Source organism: Dendronephthya gigantea, unplaced genomic scaffold (genome assembly GCF_004324835.1).
Source record: "Dendronephthya gigantea isolate DGI-Jeju-01 unplaced genomic scaffold, DenGig_1.0 000000F, whole genome shotgun sequence".
Taxonomy (NCBI): Eukaryota; Metazoa; Cnidaria; class Anthozoa; order Malacalcyonacea; family Nephtheidae; genus Dendronephthya; species Dendronephthya gigantea.
Genome location: NW_021163010.1, coordinates 3958381 through 3983732, shown reverse-complemented (window position 1 = coordinate 3983732; position 25352 = coordinate 3958381). Strand labels below are relative to the sequence as shown.

Genomic DNA, 25352 nt, shown 5'->3' with positions numbered 1-25352 from the left:
TTTGATCCTCTTCGCCATTTTATGTCGTTACTAGGCAGCTTTGGTTTAATGCTTTCAACATCAACTTCATAATCACTTCTTCTGCCAGCAAAAGAACGTCTCCTCTGACTAGCATTTCTGTCAGAAGAAAAATTCATGATATCACTCACTGTATGCCGCCGTGATGTGTTCCCTTGTTTCATTGTTTTCGTAGATTTTCGACGAAAATCTTCACCATATTCTGAAGTTCGAGACTCAGTTTTGTAACCACCAACTTCTGCGCTTTCATCAATTACAGAAATTGGTTCATTAAGAGTACCTATTCCAGACTCGGTATCAAAGTTTTCACAATTTGCTTTGTTATTCCAATCATTCGTATTATTTCCATCCGATGAGGTGTGCTCTTGCAAAATATTTTCGTTACTTTTGCTTGTTTCAGAGTCCGTCATCAATTGCTTGATTTCTCACGTTCATCGCAGATTGCTTTGTGATTATATATTACAGCAATAGTCTTGAAAATCGTACTTGTGTTGTTCCGGAATCAGTATTTTATTTATTAATAAAATTTCGCACGCGCGCAAAGCCAATTGATGACGCAATTCGATTAACGAGCCGTTTCCCATGCATCGAGCTGGGTACTGGGTCCTGAGTAGGGTGACTGCAGGGGGCTATGAGCAATCGCAGTACCTTTCTTTGCAAACAATTCATAGATGCTTGCGGTTCCTGACTAGACCCAGTACCCTACTCTATTGGGCAATGGCTAATAATTTCTTTTTAATAAATCCAGCTCTAGATATTACGAAATCACCAGACTGCGGTGTTTACAGACTGTCATTTTGTGAAGATCATTGAAAGTAGTAAATATAAATTTCTTACTTCTGAAACTGCACTAACTTGTTTCTTCATTCTATCCATTTCAAAGGACAAGTTCTGAACTTGCGAATACAATCCTCTCACTCCAGGCGAACTAGAATTAAAATACATCTGATAATGCGACCGCAAAACTCCTGAATCAGCAACCTTGTATTCTGAGTTACCCTGATTCGTCGTATAATCAAACTTAATTTCAGTTATAACTTACTCATCAGAGTTTTTCAGCTGCTGTTCAAGATATTCTTTATGCATGATAAGTAACACGCGATGTTCATCTATGATTGATTTTAAGTCATGACGTAGAATATTTAGACGATCCTTTGATGGGCTGTTTGGTGGTGTCTGAAGTTCAAATAAAAGCATATCACTGGCATGCAGGTGATAATCGCATACTTCATTTTCCTATTCCACTTCTAAGTACATTCAAATAAGGCTAAGGGATGACCTAATGCCATAAAAGAACGCCTGTTCCGTTGTTACCTTAAACCCAGCCATTTTTCTGCCATCTTTTAGACACTGCAGTTCTTGACTCAAGGTTTCCAATTCTGAATTCCGGGCATTCAAAACTTCCTCTAAATTTCTTTTTAACGCACATTCATGCTCAAGAAGATCTTTCAAATTCCCAACTTCCATTTCACGAGCAGCCTTTTCCTTTTCCAAATCTCTTTCAAGATTTCTTTCCTTCGTTCGGGCTCCCAAAGCACTCGCTTCGTGAATGTCTCTTTCTTTGCGTAAACGTTTAACGCGACTTCTCTCTTGGTCAACAACATCTATTTGATTGCGTAACTGCTCCTGAAGTAGAAAACAAATTGTTCCTTAAAAATTAAAAAACGTTGTCAGAAAAATAAATTTAATTGTTTCTATCGCAAAATCGCAAACTTCAAAAGAACGTAAAATTAGTATATAATTGTTATATAATAGAACCGTATATAGTATATAAATAGAACGCGTCGACGATCAGATAACATGCAGATAAAACCAATTACCGATATCTCTGTTTCTGAGACATGCTTAAAGATACGAAATATTCATTTATCACTGCAGAGAACAACAAAAATTCGTTGTCTCGGGATTTGCATAGGCATCTTCGGGTTATTATAAGCCCGCCTTTCTAGTTAATCATACAACTATAGTTGTCGAGTCATCATTTATTATTAGCGATCCAGGTCTATATATCGAGGTCACCGAGTTTAAATCCCGCTTGATACAACGAAATCGTCCCACTCTACAGTTAACAGACTTCGACTTACGAGATCAGTGCATGTGTCTATTGATTAAAGTCCTATCTCGAGGTGTAGATATAAAACTTTTGTTGAGAAGATGTGATTGTCTATTGCATAATTATATGTACTGAAAAAACCTAATTATTTTTGGCCCATCCTGAAATGTATTCTTTTTCTTAGAATCATGATGTGCTAAGTTAAGACAATGCATGGTTACCTGCACAGCGGTCAGAGATATTTGAAGTTCTTTGACAACATTGCGTTGTGTATCGTCTGCTTTTTCAGTTTCTTCATAATCATTGTCGAGTGCGTTGCGAAGCTCTTCATTCACCCGTCTTTCATTTTCTAACGCTTTACTCAATTCTAGATATAAAATGTCATCAAATGTAGCTTTGTAACACGTGTGGGCAACATTTCAGAGGGTCGACAATAAAAATATAACCAAATATAATAAGTCTTTAATTTTATGGTCAACAGAACGTTTGAAGGCGACAATGATATCCTCCTGCATTACGTAACATATACAATTGTTTGGCTATGATCACGTAATAATAATAAATAAATAAATATAGGAATTCATAGCTACTGTTTTTTAGTATTGACCAAATTAAGTCACGCAACCTTTAGCAAAAACTAAAAAACTTGCAACTAATCTCTTTTTGAAACTAATTTGTAAGAAACAAATCTGTACAAAAGCTAATCTATAAATGAACTAAAATTAAGCTAACTAATATTATTATACTAAAAGCTTACCCGTTATCAACTGTTCTTGCTTTGCGATCTGTTGATCTACTCCATGAGAAGAGATTCTAAACCTGACTTTAAATCTTCAGAGACTTTCCTTTCCTCATTTATCGACGTGACAAGTTTACCGTTTTCGGTTTTTGTCCTTTCAAGTTCATTGCGAAGATCATGGATGAGATTTTTCATTTTGTCTTAAATTATTAAAATAAAAATTTTAATATTCCAATGAAACACGAGAACAAAACAACTCGAAATATAAAAGCCCGGCCTGCCCGGGTAAACAGGGATCAAATTTATCATCGAAAATTGCAAACACGTCATATTTGGAGTATTTCTACCTTATACTAAAAGATTTATACGCATATAATTTTAATTAGTGCCAAATAGTCTTCTGTATCTAATTTCTCACGTAACCTCTTCCAAACCAATCGTCCAATAACGGTCGGAATTACGATGTTTTCAGCATAAGTGTTTTTATCTGGGGAGATCATGCATTCTGCTTCATAAATAGCCCACAATTATAACCTGGAGAACATCAAGAGAAAGAGAAACCTACCATTGTCAGGTACTGAGACACTGTCTTTATTTGCTTGTTCCTTTTGCAACTTTGTGTTTTTGGTTTTCTCCTCCCGTAACTGTGTCTCCAACTCGGACAACTGTTGTTTACCTATATGTAAAATTGATAATATAATATCGATTTGACTGTAATCGCTTCACTTTCAAATTAATTTTATTTCCAAAAAAATCTATTATATATAGCAAATAATGACAAGTACATGAAGTATTCAAAATGGAATCCGGTTAGAGAAAAAGTTAGGTCAAGACGGTTAAAGTAAATCCCAGCAATGGAACTGCCAGGGAGAATTGCACAATCACAGTCGTACTTAGCAGTAATTCGTCCTCCAAATCTTTGATAGTTTCATGTTCTCTGTTCGATATATCCTGCAACAACACGCTCTTCTTTTCAAGTTCTCGTTCTCGTGAATCAACGTTTAATCGTTCATGTTTCAATGCCTGCTCTAGATTCGAGCATCGTGCTCTTTCGCTTTCTAAACATGTCCTAATAAAATAACCATTATCAAAAACGAATTATTGAAACACTAGTAACTACCTATGAAAACCTAACAATTTCTTTGTATAATAAGTTGATAACTAGTTGTGAAGAGTAAAATTGTTACCGAAACATATGACGACTTCTCACTTTCTTCATTTACTCTTAATATTTAGAAAAAACTTCTTGCTATATATTGCATCTGCGTCATACTCACTTAATAACGGTGTTTTGTGTTTTTTCATTTTCTAACGCAGATTCCAAATCTTTCAGACGGGACTTGTTCTTATTCGCGATATCCTTCAGCTCTTTGGTTACATTTCTTTCGATGGTTAGTTGATTATTTGCATGAATTAGTTGTTTCGTTCCCTCGTCTCTTTCGTTTTTAATGGTTTCAAGCAACTTATGCGCCTTTTGCAAAAGTTCTTCCTTTGATGTAACTAAAGATAAGTTAGAAACTATTAATTCCTCTAACTTTAACTCCAACATCTATCGAGATCATGGCGCAAATGAGAAGAACAGATAAAGCTTTGAACTAATAGCTTAGCACGAAGGACGTCAATATGACTTTCACCCCACACGTGAATGACCACCCCCACACCTCATTCCGACCATGACGTAACGATAGCTATGTGGACCAAATAGAAATGTTGTCAAGTTGCCTCTTTAGCTCCTGTTTTTATGCTTCAAACTGTTCATTTCTACCCATACTCTCAAAAAGCATGCACCAATCTTGACCCTTTACCTTGTTGAAGAAGTTCCTTTTCACGTTCTTTCACTTGCTGCTGTATGGCTTTGAAATGGTCTTCTAGTTTGTTGTTCTGCGAAAAATTAAGAAGCCGCCATAGATGTAATACGTTTTGTGTTTTATGATTGCGTTGGAATTACGTACTCCATGCACTGTGAATCTTGAAATATTTTGAGCCAATTAAACTGAACAAATTTGGTCATGCGCTTTTGTTATTTTGTGTGTGTTTTTTGACAACAACTCGTCATAAATGTCATTATTATATGTGTATAGAGATTTATGCACAGCAGAATGATGAAATAATAATCGTATTTCACTGTACAAATTAATTTCATGCAATTTGATTGGAAGTACGATGTTTTTCATGTGTGAAAAAATGCCATACACGGCTTTTGATTGGACGTACGATATTCTTCACACGTGAAAAATTGTCGTATGTCATTTTGGCGGCAATTTGTTTACATTTTCTTTCAAGATGGTGTCGAAATATAGGAGTGAGATTCAAAACATAATTCTCATATTTCACATAATTCAAGATATTTTTACATTCAGCACATTCTCAAATCTTTCGGAAAGAATGTCTAACTTCTATTGAACAAAATTACAATGAAACTGAACGGTAATAAATATGTTTTCATGCATAAAGTTTCGATTTGTTGCTCGCTGTGTTTTTACTGCGTCGCGCACTGCGCGGACGCAGTCTTAAATTGCCGTCGGTGTTGTTTTTTTTTGTTTTTTTTTGTGTTTTTTACGTTTTCGACCCGGTTTTCCTGGCCGCGCAGGCCAACTAAGATACTCGTATTTTGAACTCGTCTGATTTCGTATCGAAATATTTTCGTGCTAAACACACTTCAAATAGTAATCTAATGGCTGCTTTCCAGTTACGCGTTTTTCATACGCACGTACACGCACGCAAAAGTCTAAATCCTTTTGCATGATATCTTTTAAAAAACTAAGTAAATAAATCGAAGGAACTAAGTTTCCTGCTTATTTTAGTATGCATTAGTTGACCTAGATGTTAAATAATGAGAATTTAAAAGCATTTAAAATTTTCCGTACGTGTACGTGCGTATAAAAAACGCGTAAGTGGAAAGCAGCCTTAAGCCTAGTAACCCCCACAAAAGAAATATTTTACTGAAACAAAAATATGAAAAAGTTTGTTGTCGCCGGGATTCGAATTTGGGTCGTGCGAACCAAAAGCAGGAAACTGCATGCACGATACACGTCATATAAAATAACACGTACACGAGTCGCTGTGCATGGCCGATAGCGCAGGAGGTCTAGACGTCTGTCGTTCGAGAAAATACGTACAGGTAATCATAATGCTGGATTCTCGTCTTGTCGTGTTTGATATGCTCACTCTGCATACACTAGCACACACTGATCATGGTAAACCTACACTAAAACGGGTTTACAGACAACGATCACATGAATCATGAAAGCCTTGTATGCCATGAAAGCCTTGTATGAAAGCCTTGTATGCCATTCTATGCCATTTTTCAATCAAACCGCACCTTCCTTTCGAAGGGTAAAAACGGCCAGACCGATCCTATTGAATTTCAGTACAAACTGATTCCCAGAGTACATGATTCCAAACTCAGCCATATTCACGTATATGGTTAGCTACATATGCCTAGCACCAATAATACAGTTTTACCCCTATATTCTGTACGAAGTGCTCTATTTACTAGAAACCCTAAGAAAGAAACGTTTTTCTAAAGGAATAAATATTGACAGGAAATGGGGCACAGTTGCATGCAACGATTGGCGCGACGCAGTAACCGCCAGAATTGGCGTTTTGTTGTATATTAAAAGCGTGTCGTTATCAAATTGATCTCTATACACATTTAATAAACAAATTACTTCATGGTTGGCTCGTTTGTACGATTTCTATTATGCACTTGTTGCGAAGGATCGCAAACTCACTCGTTCGCTGCGCTCACGCGTTCGTATTGCGATCCTTCACAACTCGTGCATAAAAATCGTACGCACTCGCCAACCATGAAGTAATTTCTATTTATTATATTGTCAAAGTTTGTTTTCGTAGCGTTTCATTGGTCGAGAGCGAATCACGCGAGAGTGACAGAATTTTGATGTCGCCAGCGCGACGCCCTCTCAGATCGAGTGTGGAAATAACAACTTTTGCCATTTGAATAGATATTTCGTTGTTTACCTTGTAGTTTGGTTTTTCTTTGACAAGTGGTATATAATAAAACACTTATTTACCGAGACCTCAGAAAACATTATGTTTTGTGGAACCTCGACCATCGATATTTCACTCGGCTTCGCCTCGTTTTCACTTCGAGGTCTCGGGTCCACAAAACATAAAGTTTCCTTCGTTTGCAGTAAATAAGTTTTAAATGTTACATAATACATACATGCTCAGGTTTTCAGTAGCTAATATTTCAAATGTTCGAGGACATTTCTGTGTGTATAAGTATAGGAAGAGGATATCTTAATTTGTAGTCGCGACAACCGAGCGACGGTATATTAAGATTAGCGGGGAAAGACAGTTGGAAACCCCCAACAATTTGAAGTTAATCTATATTTAACAAAAGTCCCTGCATTTTAAACGGTTAAATGATCGAGTTTTTATAGTAAACACACATAGAGACGGCCCGATATGGACAGTTGATTGAATATGACACTTATTACAGCGTTATAGCTATATATATGCTTTAATAGCTCTATTACCTCATGCGTTAGGTCTTGCTTCACGGCTAACATCGATTTCTTCAAATCTTCAATTTCAGTTAGTAAAGACATTCGGTCAGCTTCATAGAGTCTATCCAAAGATTCACGGTGTGTATCATCCTACAGCATTGAATTACGCCAAAAGGGACATTAATCAATACAGAATATTTGAATTTTTTAGTATATCAAGTGGTAATTGTGTAAAACAAATATGGTAAATATGTGTATTTCATGAATATTAAGCGGCGGGGAATACAGGGTGTCTCGAAAAAACCGCAACCACTTAAATATGCAAGAATATTAATATTGTTCGCGTTTGCACCATAGTTCAGCTAAAATGCTTTTAGCATTTTAAAATGAAGGATTAAAAGCCATTTTCAGTCCCCAGAGGCGCTTATCTATTGCACTTTAGAGCTGTGTTAATGTTCTTCCATATTTAAGGTTGGTTGCGTTTATTTTGAGACACCCTGTATAGCACATGCCAAGATGGTTAATTCACATAAAGGTAAAAGTCTAGCTTCTTGGACCTGTTGTACAAAACATAATATGTCTGGCTCTAACATTTAAAATCTCTGTAGCAGGGAGATTTTCCTGTCTGCAGAATGTTATACTATGCAGGAATGTAGTAACGAAGTGAACATTTTTGCAGGTAAATTAAATAGTTAGGTTCCAACCTGTTGTTGTTGCCGTCTTCTGATAAGGTTTGACGCTGAAATTTCATCTTCAGGTGAAACTGTCTCTATTGCATCCAATTCTGATGAAAGTATTTCTTCCTCCTTCTTCAAAACCTAACGTTAATTTACAGATAGATGTTAAAGACACTTCTGAATGTGAAGGTCGATAAACAAATGTAGTGAATAACTTTCTACTTACATCCAAAACAGCAGTGACAATAACCCCTCTCCAATCATTGCTTGTGGATGTTTCATCCTATTCATCAAAATGATATTTTAGTGTTTACTTCATAAGGCTTATTTACTTGAATCAAATGAACATACCGTCAACTGCTCGATTGCTTTTCTTAAGATTTGTCTCTCTTCCTCCCAAGCAGTTTGAAGTGACTTGACATTATGGTCGTGAAATGCTGGTAGGCTGTTGACCAACTTATACACAGCACTAGCGTCCAGTCGTAAGTCATCTAGAACGGACTGTAAAAGAAAAAATATTCACCATTACAGATACAGTAGTGACTTGTTATGAACAGGAAGAGATGGATGATTTTGTACCGAGCGCACTATGATTTCTCAATATAGTTCGCAGCCATCGACGGGAAGAGTGAGTAGTTTTAGTGTAACTTACTTCAATCTTTTCTGTGGTAGAGGAGTTCATATCCCCGTTTTCCCCAAAACTCTCATGGCTCAATTCAGACAAATAACCAGCTATGGTTCTAGTGAATCCGTCAACATTCTTAAGCTCGTTGTTCAGCCGATACTCAACATGAAGATCTACAGAGAAACGAAGTTCTTGCTCAATATGTACATCCAGAGTAAAAACAGGTCAAACGAATGAGAAAGCCAAATAAAGATGACCCTATTTATTGGACAAAACCGGCCTGAAATAAAGTCAGGTCATTGTTAAATTTTGTTCATACCTTCTTCAAACTGCAGGCTCTGTTGCTCGGTTGTAAATTCCAGGATTGGTTCTTCTCTTGCACTATTTTCAACAGTTTCCAGCAATTTTGTTCTTTCTACCGCATTCCTGACATCCGTTTCAAACTGAGCTTTACACGACAACATCTCCTGCATATGTTGTTGCTTAAGATCATTAATGTGGGCAGTGATCGTGTTGTTACTCTGTATTAAAACAAATCAGGTGCATGCATGTGAAATAAAGATATATAAATTATATTGATTACATTTCAAATAAAGACCAACATTGAAGATTACACGGGTAAACCGTAAACGGTTCCCATACCTGTTTTTCTTGATCAAGTTTAATTTTTACATCAGTTAACTCTTCTTGCAAAGCTTTAAGCTATAAAAACACCACGAATGATCAATATATAGTGTGTCTCCCTAAAAAAGTGACACTATGGAAATTATCTTATTGTTTTTAAACCTCTCCTAAATGCGCGTGAGTAAGCACCAGGGAATTTATTGAATCATACTGTGTAAACAAAGACTCTGTTTTGTCAGTTGAGCCATGATTTCATATAGTAAGTGGACTTTTATTGTAATAGGAGTCTAAAATTAAAAAAGCTGCTGCCTATGCATCTGTCGTAGCGCAGGCATACAAATTAAAACAATAGGATAACTTCTATAGTGTCACTCTTTTGGGGAAACACTGTAGTCATTTTCAACTCATTAATTGACACCCTCTTATATATTTCACCACAGCTAAGGGAAAGTTGATACTTGATATCGATAAATCATAACTACAACAAACACTATCCCACTATTATCCTACAATTCTTCACCAACAACTAGTTAGCACTGCTACCATTTTAACTACAATTAACACAAAAGTTGAAATTAAGACAAACGAGATGGTATAATTACCTTTTCATTTACAAGCTGAGTAACTTCATTCGTCTGCGTTTTATAAGTTGACTCCAGATTTTTCATGTTTTTCAAAATTTCTTGCATCTTAGTTTCTCCTTCTTCAACATGACTTTCGGCTTCAACAAGAGCGTCTTTCAGTTTCCTAATCTTCTCTTCGTCTATAACTTTCTCATTTTCAGCTTGGATCAATTTTACACGATGTTCTTCAAGAATATATTGTTGATTTACCAATCCTTCCTTCAGTTCTTCAACAGTCGCTGAAATGGAGTCCACTTCGGTTTCTTTTTCATCTAAAGACTTCTTCAGTTCGGTTACTTCGTTTTCTAAATTGCTAGCGTTAGTTTTTAGCTCTGTGTATGCTTCAGTTTGTTCAGAAAGTTTTCTTTCCAGTTCCGTCACAGCTTCGGCTTCGGGTTTCATTTTATTCAATTGATCCTAAAATATAAATTATAAATCGAGACTTCTGGGACGCAACATTCAAGAAAATGTCTGTTTCTAAAATAAATCGTCTCTTTCGAGGAAAATCTTCTTCAAATTGTAATGTTTTCATGCATAAAGAAATAAATACATCTAATTAGTAGAAGAAGTGTTTATTTTCTTGTGGACAAGGCATTAGGGGAAAAACGCTTGATAGAAAATTTACATTGAGAAAAAATAGGCAAATAACATATTTTTCTCACCTTAAACGACGAAGCTTCAAGGCAACTATCAAAAAGCTGTTGTTGTAAGTTATTTTTCTCTTCCTCCCATGCAATTTCAGATTCTTGGAAAGCATTTTGCAAGTCATCCTTATCTTTAGAAATATTCTGCAAATCACTTGTCAAGCTTTTCACGCTTATTTTCAATGTAGCTACCTCTTTCTTCAGCGATTCATTTTCCTTGAGTAATTCTTCATTTCCGTGTATTTCATGTTTCTCTTGCTCTTGCTTCGAGCGGACTCGTTGAATTTCCTTTTCATACTCCTGTTTAAGATTGAGAAACTTGGCTTTGTTTTCACTCAATTCTCGTTCTATCTCCACTTTATCGTCTTTTAAATTGGACAGTTCGTTGTCAAGTGTTTTCTGTGCTTCTTTCAATTGAACATTTTCCTTCTCTTTATTCTTAAACTCTTTTTCAAGAGACTCTATTTTCAAGTTCAACTCGTCAGTCTCAGATGTTGCGGGTTTTTCTTCTGGTAATGCTTCTTCCTGTTCACCTGAATACGCTGAACCAGAATCCTCTGATAAATGCAAATGGAGTTCGCTTTCAGAGTCTTTTACCTTATTTTGTAATTCTTTAATTTTCTCGGATAATAGTTGTTTTTCTTTTTCGTAAGCCTTTTCCATGTTCTCGGTCTTAGATTTCAGAGTTTCGATCCCGTTGAGGAGTTCCTCCTTTTCTTTTATAAGTTCCTCAATTTCTTGTTGCACTTCTGCGTTCCGCTCCACCAAAAGCCGTTCTTCCAAACGCAACTTTTCATTTTCCGTTTCCTTGAGAAGGTGTTCAAGTCTTTCTTCGTTTGCCACATGAACTTCTATTTCCTCTTCAGCATTCCTCAGTCTATTCGTTGCCTCTTCCTTGGTTTCAATTTCCTCTTGAAGACGCAACATAAGCACATTTTGTGCTTGAGTCAGCTGGTTCAGTTCTTCAGTTCTCTGAGTAGTTGTATTCAGTAATTCATCTTGGGTCTTTCGAGCATCGTTCAACTAAACGCAAATCAATAAAATAGTGAATATAGTGCCTTCACTATATCACGAATAACGACTAGGTGTAGGCTTAACCGTCCCTTTTTATCAATGATTTTAGTTACATGCTCAGTTTCCTCTTTTTTAGAATTTTAGCCAATTTCAGAGAATTTCATTTTCAAAATCTCTTAAGTTTGATTTTCTTATTTTACTTTCTGTTATAAACATCTGGTTGCCAAGAAACAGGTAATCTTAAAATTACAATACCTGTCTACTAACAGAAGCTACAATATCGAGAAGTTTCTTCACAGCAACTCTCAAACGATTCCCTGAATCTATAAAAAATAAATCGCACAGTACTGTATGCTCATCGGATTTCAACTTGCATTTCAAGTATATCGAAGCAGTTTAAACAATAGTTTGAAGTATGACAGTTTCTGCGCCTTGATGCGATAACCGTGAAACAAATGACACGCTAATAACACACTAGCGTTATAATCTCGAATTAGTACTTTGAATTTCTTCTAATTAGGAAATAGTCTCGGTTTGATTTTTTTCTAAATTACCGCGAAGACCTATAGTGAGAACCTGTGACTGTATGGTATTTACTAAATCAAACAGATATAATGAATAAAGTAACTTACCCACAACAGTTTCATCATTTTGAATATCCAATGAGCCTTGATTGTCACTTAAAATTACAGACACCTCAAGTCCTTCATCACTCAACAAAGATAGGTCAGCTTGTTTGTCCTCAGTTACAGTTCGTTCATTGTCATCACTATCGTCTGAAAAAAAGGATAGTATTTTCAGAGTATGAAAGAAAAATTATATACTTGGAAAAACATTAAGTTATATTTTTCAAATTCGAGGAGCCAAGGTGAACGAATATCATCCCATTAGAAATATGACAACAAATGTCACTTCGACCCCCTCCTGCCACTTGGACTATTTTGTGACATTTCCTTTATGCATGCGCCATTTTAATTTTTTCCTAAAAGACCCTGGTAAACACAACAATGAAAAACTCCGAAAGGACCATATAATCCCATTTAAGATAAATTTCAAAAATTAAAAATCATCAGCACATCTGGAAAGAGCATCCCAAACTTAGTAATATTGGAAAGTGGTCCGTTGTATATACTTTATATTGTTATTATGCATGCAGGTTGGAACGTACCAAGAGCTCTGGCTCCTTGAGGAGCAGCAGGTGTAGATGATGCCAACATCGCGCCAGCTTGCCTTCTTCTAAAACCTTCAGGTGTAGCATCATCTGCATCAGGAAGTGAAGCAACCTCAGATACAGTTTGTTCATCATCTTCTTCTTGCATAGTTTGTTCAAACAACGTCTCAAGGCGACTGGTGATTGTGTCTTCAATGGCTATTGTTGTCTTCACTGCTGCTGTTAACTGTTTAACTAATTTCGCTTTAGCTCGTTCGACGCTGTCTCTATATTCAGATAATAATATGTTAGGATACCTAATCAATATGAGATACTTCGAAACTTGTGAAATGCATGTGAAATGCATGTGAATAATAAAAAAGACACAACGCATTCGGTTCGATGAAAGAGTATGGCAGGATATCGTGAAACGCGAACTCTCAAGTCTTAACAAGGTTTTAGATATGGCATATAGACAAGGTAATGAAGGAAAAATTCAGATACCTTTCAGAATTCATAGCATCCAAATCAGCTCTTAACATGTGGATGAGATTTGCATTCTCACGCTGTTGTCTCTCCTCTCTATTCTCAATATCCCTAATATGCCCTTCCAGAGTACGAACATCCATATCTAAGGCTTGCTTTTGTTCTTGAAGCTAGAGGATAAGAATTAAATATTTCTCAATGCATACACTTTTTATAAGCTGAATGCGTTATATTTACAACAAACTTTCAAATGCATTCAAGCAGTTTAATCGTTTATTAGATAAACTAATCGGTTTAGAGGCAGTAGAGACACATTACTGGGCGAGTTAATGGATTTTTTAGCCAGCACACGACAAACCGCGTGCAAATAATTTAAATTAGTACATTTCATTGTGTACAAAATTATTGACACTTGCTTGTAGTGAAAACCTAACCTACCACAATATATTCATTTTCTTTTTCCTCGAGAGCTTTTTGGACATTATCATTTCTTCCCTGCAATAAAAAGAACTTTGTCTGACGCCAACAATTGTATTGCATGTGCTACTTGATCATAATATGAGAAGATTGGGTTATACCAAGCCCTTGCAGTACAGATTCTTCATGCCAAAATATACTTAACGGACAGTCGTACTGTAATGGTTTAATATTAATGTGACACCGAAACTTTACATCAACATTCAGTCCTCATTTACCTTCAGTTCTGCAATTTCATTTTTCATCTCTTCCAGCTTGTTCTTCAACATTTTTTCTTGCTCTGCTGCTGTGGTAAGATGTTCAGACAATTTCTCTTCTAATTCCTCCCGCATTCGAGTTCTCATTACACGCTCTCCCTCAAGTTCGTTGTTCGCTAGTTCAATATGCTACATGGGGAAAGCAAGTTCTTCAGGTTTAAAGAAAATACCAACAGTTCATTATGCTTTATGGAGACAATCGAGTTCGGCAGTTTAACATGCAAAACAGGTTGGATATCTTGCGACATAACTTTCAATATAACCGTGAGTTAACTCAGTTTTGTTTTAACATTGGTCTATGCGGAAAAATTTCAATGTTGGTTGAGATTACAAAAAAATATTCAACATTTGCACTAGTTTCATCATACCTTATCATGTTCTGCTTTCAGCCGTTCCAACTCATCCGCATGTTGTTGTGACAACATTTCCTGAACACCACGTAACTGTTCTTCATTTGAACTATCAGTATTGCTTTTCATATCTTCTAACTTATCATCAAAATCTTTGCGTATTTTTCCAAGTCTTTCCTCGTACTCTCTACTCGTTTTCTCAATAAACTCAGTCATTTCGTTAATGTTTTTATCTTTAGTTTCGATTTCTAGAACAGCACGTCTTATTTCTGTCTCCGCTTTATCAAGTAGATCCTCCTTAATTAACATTTCTTCGCGTTGATCATTCTTCAATTCAGCTAATTTTTCCGTCAATTTTTTTTGCCAATTTTGTTCAAGCTCTTCTTTTTCAACCTCGTGGTCTTTTTTTAGCTTATTGATTTGGGTTCGATGTTGTTCGACCAGATCTTTCAATGCGTTCAACTGCTTCTCGTGCTTCTGCTGTAAATCATTTTCAAGATTCTTCAAATTTTCCAAATGTTCTTTTTCCAAATTATAGCGAGCCATTTCCTTGGCTTCCCGTAGTTTTGTTTCAAGTTCCTCCTATCAAATATTAAAAATAAAAACGTTAAATTCAAGAAACCGACGAATATAAACAGTTTTTTAATTTATTGAACTTTAATAACTCTCTAACGAGAACGTTACTAACTTATAGAACTTAAAGCTGAGGATATTAATTACCTGATGAGATTTTTCCAGTTCTTCTGTCATTGAAGTGAACTTCTGCATGTGTGTTTCAACTAGTTCTTGTTTCATGGCTTCCAGATTTCGATGGTGCTGTTCATTCGCCTGTTTTAAAGCTTCATCTTTTTCTTTAACCATTTTTCCTTCGTAAGTTTCTTGCATTTCTTGCATGGAATCTTCGTGTTCTTTTTTCAAGTTTTCCTTTAACTCTGTAATTTCGTTTTCGTGTTCTGAAAATCAAAATATACTTATAAAAATGTACTCAAAATATCATATCGCCTTTTCTGGTAAATAAATTATAAAGGACTGTTCCAACGTTGCACTATTTAATAACGAAAAGTGTTATATCCGTTATACTTAAATGCATGGAATTTTTTTCTATTATATGTACCTGTTTTCAATTTGTTTAAAATCTCATCTCTCTCTTTCAACTTCAATGCCTTTATTTCTTCTTCTCTTTGCATAAAGCTTTTACTTAGCTCTTTATGTTCTTCATCTGAAGTTTGTTTCCACATCTCATGCATATTATCCATTTCTTTCATCAGTTTTCCTTTTAGTTCATTGAGAGTATTCTGCTGCTCAACTTCTAACCTGTATGAAATGAAGGCCATAATACTACGTAAAAGCACAGTTAATAGAATATACATGGTTTGGAGACTAAATAAAAGTACAATACAACTCATTAACTATGTTATTGTCCAAGTTTATGCAAAAAATGGTTCCTTTCTCGTCACGTGTCAAGTGTATTTTAGCCAAATTTACCAATGGCATTCGTCTTGCTAAGCTCCTCAATCTTGACTTAAAAAATATGTTAATTATAAGATTGCTATTGGTTTATCTGTCCAAAATACAATAGACACGTGATAAGAAAGGAACAATTTTTTGCATAAATCTACCTTAATATACGTAGTTTATTAGTTGTGGTCTCCAAACCATGTATATTCTATTAACTGTGGTAAAAGTGAAGAACGTTCAGCTCCACGCCTGCTGCCAAGTTTACGCTTTCGTGTGTGGCACAATTTTTATTATATTTATTACCTCGTTTTAAGATCCTGAATTTCTTCTTCATGAAGACGTTTAAGCTCGTTTCTTTCATTTTCCATGATTTCTTTTTGCTCTTGTGTTTCTTTAATAAGTGATCTGAGATGTTCTTCTAACGATTTCTTATCTTTTTCAAGCGATTCTATCATCGCAGCTTGTTCGGTGATCTCTTTCAAATGACCGTCCTGTATTTCTTTGATTTTCTTTGCTTTCTCATAATCTGCTTCTAATTTAACAATCTCAACTTCGCGAGCGGCGTCGAGGGCAAGATCTGCTCGAACCTCAGAGACCTCATCCACCAAATCATCAAAATTTCTTTGCTTCATTTCCTTTAAAGATTTCTCGTGCTGCCGCTTTAAGTTCTCGATTTCCATCTCTTTTTCTTGCATAAGATCTTTGCATACCCGAAGCTCGTTGTTTAAAGGTTCAATTTGTGCTGACAATGCACTATTCAATCTTTTATTAAGCTCTTTCACTGTCTCTTCGTGTTGTTCTCTCAAAGATTGATATTTGATCACAAGATTGTTAATTTCTGAATCAAAATTATTTTGATGTTCAATCTTTACATTGCTAAGCTCTTGTTCAAATTCTTTCGTAAGTCTTGTCCGTAGTTCCTCCAACTCCTTGACATTTTTTGCATTCAAATCGCGGTTTAATTTGCTAATTTCTTCGGAGTTTTCATTCTCTAACCTTGTCCGAGTTGCTTCCAATTCTTTTTGCTGTTCCTGTCTCAATTCTCGCATTCCTTTTTCGTATTTTTCAATGATAGCCGTCTTCCACGTCTCGAAAGCGTCTCTATCTGCATTTGATTGGTTTGACTCTGCTTCTGATATCAAATGGTCTATTTCCTTCTGATGCTGAAGTTTCAGTTCACGGACAATAGTGTCTAAATCTTTCTGAAATTTCTCAGAGAGCTGCTGTCGACTTTCCTCCAATTCTCGGAAAGTATTGTCTTCATTCTCTTCCTGTAGTAGAGCAAGTTTTTGTTGCAGAACATGTATCTCGGAAATGTGCTGTTCGTCTTTATCTGATAATCTGTAAAACATTGAAATCACACATCACAACACTCCCCTTGACTGTTCATCTACTTTACTGCACATGTGACAATAGTGTTGGATTTATAGTGAGAAACCATGCAGGGTTCTAACAGATATCTAGAAAGATGAAATTAATACTGCAGTGCAAAGTTTAGGCCATCTTTGTACCGCACCTGATCCACTTCGCATAGTTTTTATCAGTAGTTAAATCATATATAAAAGCAATCTCCAATGCAGTCCGGCGAATTTGTATCGATTGTAGATCGCACCTTCTAACAGGATTGGTCAGAAAACAATTTTGTATTCTCAGAAACGATGCACTTACTTTTTGTCGTTGTTATTTGATAACTCTCGAACTTCAGTAATGTGTTTTAACTCCATCTCCATTTTCTCTTTTTCAAAATCATTCCGCAGTGTCTTTAACTGCTCGTTATACTCATCTTCATGTGATTTCCTTTTTGTTTCAATTTCCTTCTGCATATCTGTTATTTTCACTTCATGTTCGTGTTCCAGAAATGTGATCTTTTGTTCCATTGTTTGTAAAGAGTTGTTCTTTTCATCTTCTTCTTCCTTTGATTTTGCAAGCATTTCTTCCATCTTTATTGACATTTCTTTTGCCCTTTCTTTCTCAAGTTCCAACTTATCTGACACAACCTGAATCACATTCAAAAGTTATACAACAAGACGATAAAATGACAATCAATTGGTCTTCTTATAACTGGGCTCTTACAGGAAATTTCATTATTTAGGGCAATTTCAGGGCAGTTTCAAGTTGTTCCGAACTAAGGTCTGAGCTCTATTCACAGTAGATTTCTATGTATTATCCGAGTACGCAGTTGTTTTACAGCGCAATCAAACTGACCTGCATGTCTTCTTTAAGACTATCTTCCTCCTTTTTACTCGCAGTTAACATTTGTTTATGAATCTGTTCATGTTCTTCCCGCAACGCATCAATTTCCGCGAAATGTTTTCTCTGCAGTTCTTCGATCGCAGACGCCGTAATTTCACGACCTTGTTTATCTAATTCCTCGCGCAATTCTCGCAAATCTTTCTCATATTTTTCCTCAAGCTCGTCCTGCAAAGTCTCCATTTGATTCTCGTATTCTTCTTCGATATCCTACAAGTAATAATCACTGTCAGATAAATACGATCATAAAGGATTTCTCATTACGTCTGCTAATAATGGCTCTCAGGGTTTGGTAGACAACGTGTTGATCGTAAAAGTTAAAATAAAAAAAGGGCTGAGAAATACAAAGACCCGATGCGGGGATTAAAAGGGTTTTTGAAGGGAGCATTTTCATTTATCAAATTTTTTATTTAATAGCCAAACCGGATTTCTTGTCTCTATCAGAAAAGATCAGGCTAACATCTGGTCAAAATGGTCTCATGGCATGTACAAACGGATCCCAAATTCTTTAGTCAGACAAGTATAATTATAGTTATGCATGTGCTCACTCGGTAAAATGGCGATAATGCCCGTTGTTAGGCAAATGATTATAAAATTACCTCCCTTAATTTAAAGTTACCCCTCTTATTATAAAGTCACCTCTCTTATTATAAAATTACCTCTCTTATTTTTTCAATATTTGCTTCATGCTCCTTATTCAATTCATTCCTCAATGCGGTAAGTTGTTTCTCCAAATCTTGTTCATATGTGCCTCGTAGATCTTCACTAACTGCCTCGTGCTGTTTTTCAAGTATCTCTCTCCGTTCGACCTCTTCCTTGTTCCGTGATTCTAGTTTGGAGACTTCCTCTTCATTCATCTTTCTTATTTTCCCAACTTCCATCTCTGCGCCCTTCTTTAATTCCTCAAATTTAGCTTCATACTCTTTTTCCACTTCTAACCTGGCAACTTCGACTTTTAGTACGGTATCAGTCACCGCTTCAGCCAAGCAGTCTTCCATTTCTTGTTGATGAGTTTGTTTTAAACGAGCTACAATTGCGTTAACGATATCCTGATGACGTATGTTTAACTCTATATAATATACAAAGACGATACAAATGTTAAAGATTACACTAACATGCTCACATTTACTTTGATGAGTTTTAACAAATGATGAATGTTCTTGCAACCTAAGATGCTACGGAACAAACAGCCTCCAGACGACATAAGCTGGGAATACAGTTGCCTCTTTATTGCTCTCGCCGTTCATCATATTTCAAAAAAAAAATTTCCATGTTTTTTTTTGCTTCAACAAAACTCCAATATTTCCCTGATAATAAACGGTGAGTTCAATCGATCATTTTTCTCGACTCGCCTCAAAAAGATCAAAGTATGGTCTCTCGAAAAATGTTGTGATGGATATTTACCCAGGATTATCTAAAGTCTAAACAGACCCTAGTTGTGTACCTTTCCGTAAGTTCTCCATATCATCATCGTGATTATCCATGAGATGTTGAACCTCAGTTGCCCGATCTCGTTCCAAAACACTCTTCATTGTCGTAACTTGTCTTTGTCGTTGTTCTTCCAAGATTTGTTTTAAATTCTTGATTCTTTCTTCATACTCTGCTTTCACACCGGCTACCTACAATATTCGTTTAATAAAAAAAAAGTTTAGAGAAGAGTATGTTGTAACTCCGCTACAACATAAAATAAACCAATGTTCTTAACAATAAGTTAAGAGTAGGAAGAACCTGGTAATGAAAATCAATCGTCATATCGAAGGTCGATCGCAATATAAAGCTACTATTACAAAATAAACTAAATTCTCTCACGTAAAGCAAACCCCAAGACGTTTGCATACATGTACTACAGGAGAAAAGTTCACTGAGAAAACCAACCAAACCCAAACGTCTCTCAAATTAGTGTCATACAAGCCAGCTGGCACGCTTAATGAGTCTATGTACGCATGAAGAAATGTCGACAGTTCAGGTTACATCATTTTCCAAGGGCCAACTTTTAACAATGCCATGTTAGTATTCCAGACAAATGAGTTTATAGTAATAATTAAACTTATTTGAATTAGAGCGCCAACATGGCGGCTGTGACGTCAAGACCAAATTCTCTATATAAAGTAACCGTTTCATTTGTATATAGTCATTATGATCATATTTGCTTGTTCAATGTTCAACAACTGGACAAAAATAGAAATAGCCAACAAAATTCCTATAAGGATATAGCAAGCTTTCATGAGAGAGACGCCTCATTCATGCAATGACTACATACAATAACCTATAGACAAGATAAGGTTTCAGTATATCCAAGAACGAAAGGAACAATCTTTATCTTCATGTTTAATAATTCGTTATGCAAATCTCTCCAAACAGCAGTTGGGATTATGACAGCAATCAATATATATGCTTGTTTTCAGCTGCCAAACGCGAGACATGCACCGACTGACATGCGTTGAAATAAATTAAGCTTTTCTAAAGTGAAAAATATTAACAGGATATGACATGCACTTTATGTATAGCGAATCTAATCGTCTTTTAAAGTAATATTCTGGCCAGCAAACCTGAAACAGACATCACGGGTATATTTTTAAATAATAATCAATTCATAAATTCATTAGTTATTTCATGACAACTCATGCATGCATATATCGTTTTCCCTTCTCGGCGTTTGAAACTTGGTGAACAACATGCACTTATATTAATAGTCTTCTGTACTTAACCATAAGAACTAAATCTGAGCTTTTCATGTGCAAAACACTCGTGATATCAAACACTTGCTCTGGTCTTAATCCGTATTATCCTACAGCAGTGCTACTTATAGTTACGATGACATGTAGATATCTCGCTTGGTTTAGGAACTAAACTAGAAATGAAAGTACAGTTTGTAGTGACAGTTGTTATACCCGCAAACTATTAAATTCCTGTTCCCTCTGTATCTTACGCGGCAAATAGCATTTCCTCTAATCAATGTAAAAAATATTCTAAAGTAGATAGTATAGAGCTTATTCACAAGGCATTATTATGAATGAAATTCTATCACTACACTAAATCGCAATGTATTGTGTAGCTATTACACAGAATAATGATTCAAAGTGACATACATACTTCTCGAATTAGTTGCTTTTCCGTTTCAGTTTGTTTACGTGAGTATAGGTTAAGATAGTGGTTTAATCCTTGATATTCTAGTTTGTAGCCATGCTAGAAAGCTTGGGATATTCAATTACAATGTTTTGGTGATTAATATATGTATGAGCAGAGCATCAGATATTTAGCATGCTGTTTTGAATAATTCAAAAGAAAAAGCGGGAAACAAAACGACCCTAATTTCCACATGAATATGACGGCGCATGGATCCTAAATATATTGTGTAGATCATTTCTGCCTAGATTTCTAAGAATATTTTAACTTTTCTTGGGATGAGGTGATTTGAGAAGACACGCGCTGTCACTTCTGATATTTCAATATATGGTTACGTTTATTGGCCTTTCATTTCATTGCATTTTGAGTTCAAACTGTGGCTCAGTCGATTTCATGGGGTGACAACACACAGTCACCTGGATGTGAGATAATCCACAACCCTGTTTGCGTATGTCCAGGAAATTAATTTCGTTTCGATCGTCGTAGACCAATGCGAAGCAATATCTGGTGGAATATTCTTTTAAAGAGTAAACTGAAGTTACTGAACATTGTAATTCAAACAATGGCACAAACCAGACTGTAGATTACTTTAGCCTTTTGGTGGTTATATCTAATTCTTGAATCATTGGTATATTTTGGTCCCCCCTTATTTGGAGAAATCATACGGCTAGTTCAAGGTACCTTCTTGCCTGATATAGCTGAATTTCACTGAAATTCTTCCATAATCTAGCTATGACGTCAAAACGGCCTTGAAAAGTTAATGGTATTGAGGTGATTGAAATAAAAGGACATCGAATCTCTAGTGTAATGTATAGGTCTCTGAAGCTAGACAGAAGAGTAAATGTGGTCCTGACCTGAAAACACTCCCGTTCAGATACTGATTCTAGAAGCCACATTGCCAGTTCATACCACATGCCAATCTGAAGCGGGAAGTGATACATAAAGAAAATTAATTTACTGAATTTTATCAAAAGTTATGCACTGACATTGTGAATAGCAAAATGGCCGTTGTGACGTCATGCATCTTAAGAACGCCTGAATACTACACCTATTCGCTATCCTGGTGTAAATATCTGTAAACCTGGCTAAAGAGTAAAGATGCGGTGAATTCAACTGGATCTAAAGCGCAAATCCGCATATTCAAAGAAAGAAAAGCATAATGCAGAATTACTCGTTGGGTCTTGGCCATTGGGTCAAATTTTAATACACAAGTGTGTTCAGCTAGAATATACAGGACGCATAGAGATACCATCTTTTTAGAGATACCATGGAACCGCACGGAACCACTATTAGGTAATCATTAACAAAACACGTTCAGTCTGAGTGTATGAGAAAGTCTGGATGTTAGTAAAAGAAAAATACACACAATATAAACATATGATAAACATATGATATTTTATTTAATGTAATGAATAAAAAAATACATTTATAATACAACGGCTGGGTAAATGGGAAAGATGTTAACGAAAAAAAATTCTATAGTACGCGGTTATTGCGGTAGATAATTGATTAATGATTCTTACCAATATAACCCATGCAAGGAATTACAAAATATTAGTAAAGGATTAGTATAATGAGATATAAATTATCTATATCATAAAGTAATACATTAATGAAAAATAGTTAATACCTTTCTCATTCACCCAGACTGTGTATAATGTTAATAATTATACATTTTTCTGCCGTACGACGGACCCTTCTACATTTCAGGACGTTTAGATTTCTCATAACCTTACGCTTTTATGTATAGCCTATTACCTATGTGGATATTTCGTATTATAAGAGGGGCAAGCATGATTGCCCAAACCTATTCGTAATATTTTAAACCTAATGAATTTTCACCTTCGTTCAACCGTACGCGTCGAAAAGTAAGTAGGAGGGAGGTGGGCTGGGGAAGAACGTAAAGAGATCAGAACCCTCTGTATGTAACTATGGATATCTCGTAGGATTAAGGATCACACAGTTAAAATTATTCAATTTCTACTGTTTATATATGTTCAAAATTATTTTCTTTACCTACGAATTAAGATGAATTAAGGGTTTATAATGAAAATTATCATGCACAAAAATTTACAGAAATATCTTGGTAAATATTTTAGGATTTATTGTTAACTGTTTATATGTTTAATGCCGGTAAAAAATTTCACATAATAATACTTGAAATTTTAACGTCCACTCTATATGAATTTTCTATCTTAATAGGAATATACATTTATATTTTATTATCAATCTTTCTGCAATTAATATGATTAAGTTATATATTTATCTTTATATTATTATATGAATTGATGAATATTATTTGTTTTAACCAGTAGTTGGTTGACTAAAGGCGAGTCCTTTAAATTTAATTTTCCCGGGGTTCCGGTTGCGAAAACACCTTTTCTTTTTCACCTGTTTTCAAAACCGTCAAAAATATCTCAATTTGGAATCACAGTCTCCTGCAATTTTTATATGAATTAAATTAAAACAACACCTGTTGTTCATGTTGTCGGGTCAAACTTGCCATATCTTGTTTGTGATAAGTTTGATAATCTTCTTCCACATCAATCAAACGTTGCCTGAAACCATCCTCGAGCTCTGTTCTTAAATGTTCGAGATTTTGTTGATAGGTATCCTCTAGTTCTGTCCGAGTGGATAACAGTGTTGCGGTGAAGTTTTTCTCGAGAAGTTCACGTTGTTCTCTCTCCCGTTCTTCTTTTGATTTCAGTTCTCCCTGCCATGTTTCCATTTCATATTCCTTTTCCTGTAATTCTTGACGAAGAGCTTCCTTCTCTCGGTCCAGCAATTGCTCTTTCTCAAGCAGACTGTCTTCAATAGCGCTCAGTTCATGCTGAAACACAACATGAAGGCGCTCAGGTCGAAACATGGAGACGCCTTTCTACATGCATCTTAGGCAGTCACTGGGCTGATTTGATGAACCCAACCTACATGCAGTAGCTTAGAGTGGACTGAAAGACTGAATACGTCGCCAGAACATAAAGTCAAGGATGATACACATAGAAGGCCTAATGTAGGTCAAACTAACACTAGGAAAAATGCATTTTAAACAATAGATGTATTCAGGGCACGAGAACTACGACGTTTGACCGAGGCCTAAATTATATCCGTAATTATACATGGCCTAATAGTTTCATACCTGTAATCTATTCTTCTGTTCAGTTAGTTCTTGTTCCAACACGTCTTTCTCTCGTATAATTTCATTCAGTCTAGCTTGTCGTATCAATTGTTCTTGCAGTGCAGCTCTCTCATCATCCAATTGCCGTTCAAGAACCCCCTTTTGTCTCAATTTATCTGCTAGCTCTTCTTTCTCAGACCTCAAGTTCTCTTCAAGGGCGTGTTTTTCTTCAAGAATGTCAACAAACGAGCTGCGTTCTTTCTGTTCTTCGTCCAATTGGTTTAACAAAGAGTCCCGTTGTTTCTCAAGCACCAGAAGTTGCTGCGCGAAGACTTGTTGGATGTCAGATGAAACCAGTTCAGACATTGACAGTTGGTCCTGTAAATTCTGGTGATAAAAATATTCCAATTACAAATAATACAGACGGGATATACAGGTCCACAGTAAAGATTTCAATTAGAAAAATTTAGGGGAAAAGCACATTCGAAAAACATTCTTTATAAAATTCCTATAATACATTGAATACATTTAGGCTGCGTTTACACGACCAAATTTTGTTTGACAAACGTCTCCTTCTACTGTATGTAAAGAAGTAGATGAGTTATGAATATATTTGATTATTCGCTTTTCATGAGCAACCATATTGTGTTGTGCCTTAATACACTCAATCATATTCGTCAGGATCAGAAATTTGTCAAAGAAAATTTGGTCGTGTAAACGCAGCCTTATTGGAAGAGTCGCTAAGTTCTAGGTTATTGGGCTTTTAGTCAAAAAATCAAATCAAAAATTTTAAAAAATCTCAATTTTCAGATTACTTTATTCCCATCCATAACGAAAAACACGTCCATACTCCACCTTTATTGTTTCATCTTGGTCGTTGATCTTTTCCTTCAAAGAATCTCTTTCATTTGTCAAGGAATCGTTGTATTCTTTAACGATTTTTAGAAGTTTATTCTTCTCCTCGATCAGTTGTACTTCATTCTTCTCTTTTTCAGCGAGTTTTTCTTGAAGGAACGCAATTCTCTCAAGTGACTCAAACTCGTTTAAGGATGGTTGTTGCTCTGTACTCACTTTTGTTGGTTCGCTAGATATGTTCTCCTCTGGAACCGACCAATCCCAACCATCGTCTAGATAAAAAGTAAAATATGGAAAGTTTTAAATTACAGTTTTGTTCTCGACAATGTGTATAATTAA

The 25352-nt window shown here is 35.7% G+C and overlaps 1 protein-coding gene across 2 annotated transcripts in view; it reads right to left on the bottom strand.

The window, feature by feature from the left end:
• Nucleotides 1-1499: 1499 nt before the first annotated feature.
• Nucleotides 1500-25352, bottom strand: part of LOC114519266 (A-kinase anchor protein 9-like) — a 29665-nt gene continuing 5812 nt past the window's right edge. Inside the window, exons 8-41 of one of the 2 annotated variants that reach the window (XM_028539409.1) lie at nucleotides 25014-25285; nucleotides 24180-24545; nucleotides 23517-23873; nucleotides 21898-21963; nucleotides 19362-19536; nucleotides 18577-18986; nucleotides 17873-18127; nucleotides 17336-17664; nucleotides 15971-17008; nucleotides 15324-15523; nucleotides 14930-15162; nucleotides 14228-14791; nucleotides 13821-13988; nucleotides 13564-13620; nucleotides 13144-13295; nucleotides 12658-12926; nucleotides 12122-12265; nucleotides 11745-11812; nucleotides 10494-11498; nucleotides 9811-10248; nucleotides 9227-9286; nucleotides 8904-9105; nucleotides 8612-8757; nucleotides 8311-8460; nucleotides 8186-8242; nucleotides 7987-8100; nucleotides 7313-7432; nucleotides 4616-4691; nucleotides 4088-4310; nucleotides 3704-3879; nucleotides 3376-3486; nucleotides 2829-3010; nucleotides 2293-2438; nucleotides 1500-1644 (exon numbers count right to left, since the gene is read on the bottom strand). In XM_028539409.1, coding sequence (XP_028395210.1) covers nucleotides 2865-3010; nucleotides 3376-3486; nucleotides 3704-3879; nucleotides 4088-4310; nucleotides 4616-4691; nucleotides 7313-7432; nucleotides 7987-8100; nucleotides 8186-8242; nucleotides 8311-8460; nucleotides 8612-8757; nucleotides 8904-9105; nucleotides 9227-9286; nucleotides 9811-10248; nucleotides 10494-11498; nucleotides 11745-11812; nucleotides 12122-12265; nucleotides 12658-12926; nucleotides 13144-13295; nucleotides 13564-13620; nucleotides 13821-13988; nucleotides 14228-14791; nucleotides 14930-15162; nucleotides 15324-15523; nucleotides 15971-17008; nucleotides 17336-17664; nucleotides 17873-18127; nucleotides 18577-18986; nucleotides 19362-19536; nucleotides 21898-21963; nucleotides 23517-23873; nucleotides 24180-24545; nucleotides 25014-25285 — 8147 coding nt within the window. In that variant the 3' untranslated portion in view covers nucleotides 1500-1644; nucleotides 2293-2438; nucleotides 2829-2864. The remainder of the gene's footprint in view (nucleotides 1645-2292; nucleotides 2439-2828; nucleotides 3011-3375; nucleotides 3487-3703; nucleotides 3880-4087; nucleotides 4311-4615; nucleotides 4692-7312; nucleotides 7433-7986; nucleotides 8101-8185; nucleotides 8243-8310; nucleotides 8461-8611; nucleotides 8758-8903; nucleotides 9106-9226; nucleotides 9287-9810; nucleotides 10249-10493; nucleotides 11499-11744; nucleotides 11813-12121; nucleotides 12266-12657; nucleotides 12927-13143; nucleotides 13296-13563; nucleotides 13621-13820; nucleotides 13989-14227; nucleotides 14792-14929; nucleotides 15163-15323; nucleotides 15524-15970; nucleotides 17009-17335; nucleotides 17665-17872; nucleotides 18128-18576; nucleotides 18987-19361; nucleotides 19537-21897; nucleotides 21964-23516; nucleotides 23874-24179; nucleotides 24546-25013; nucleotides 25286-25352) is intronic. The other variant, XM_028539485.1, reaches the window with a different exon arrangement.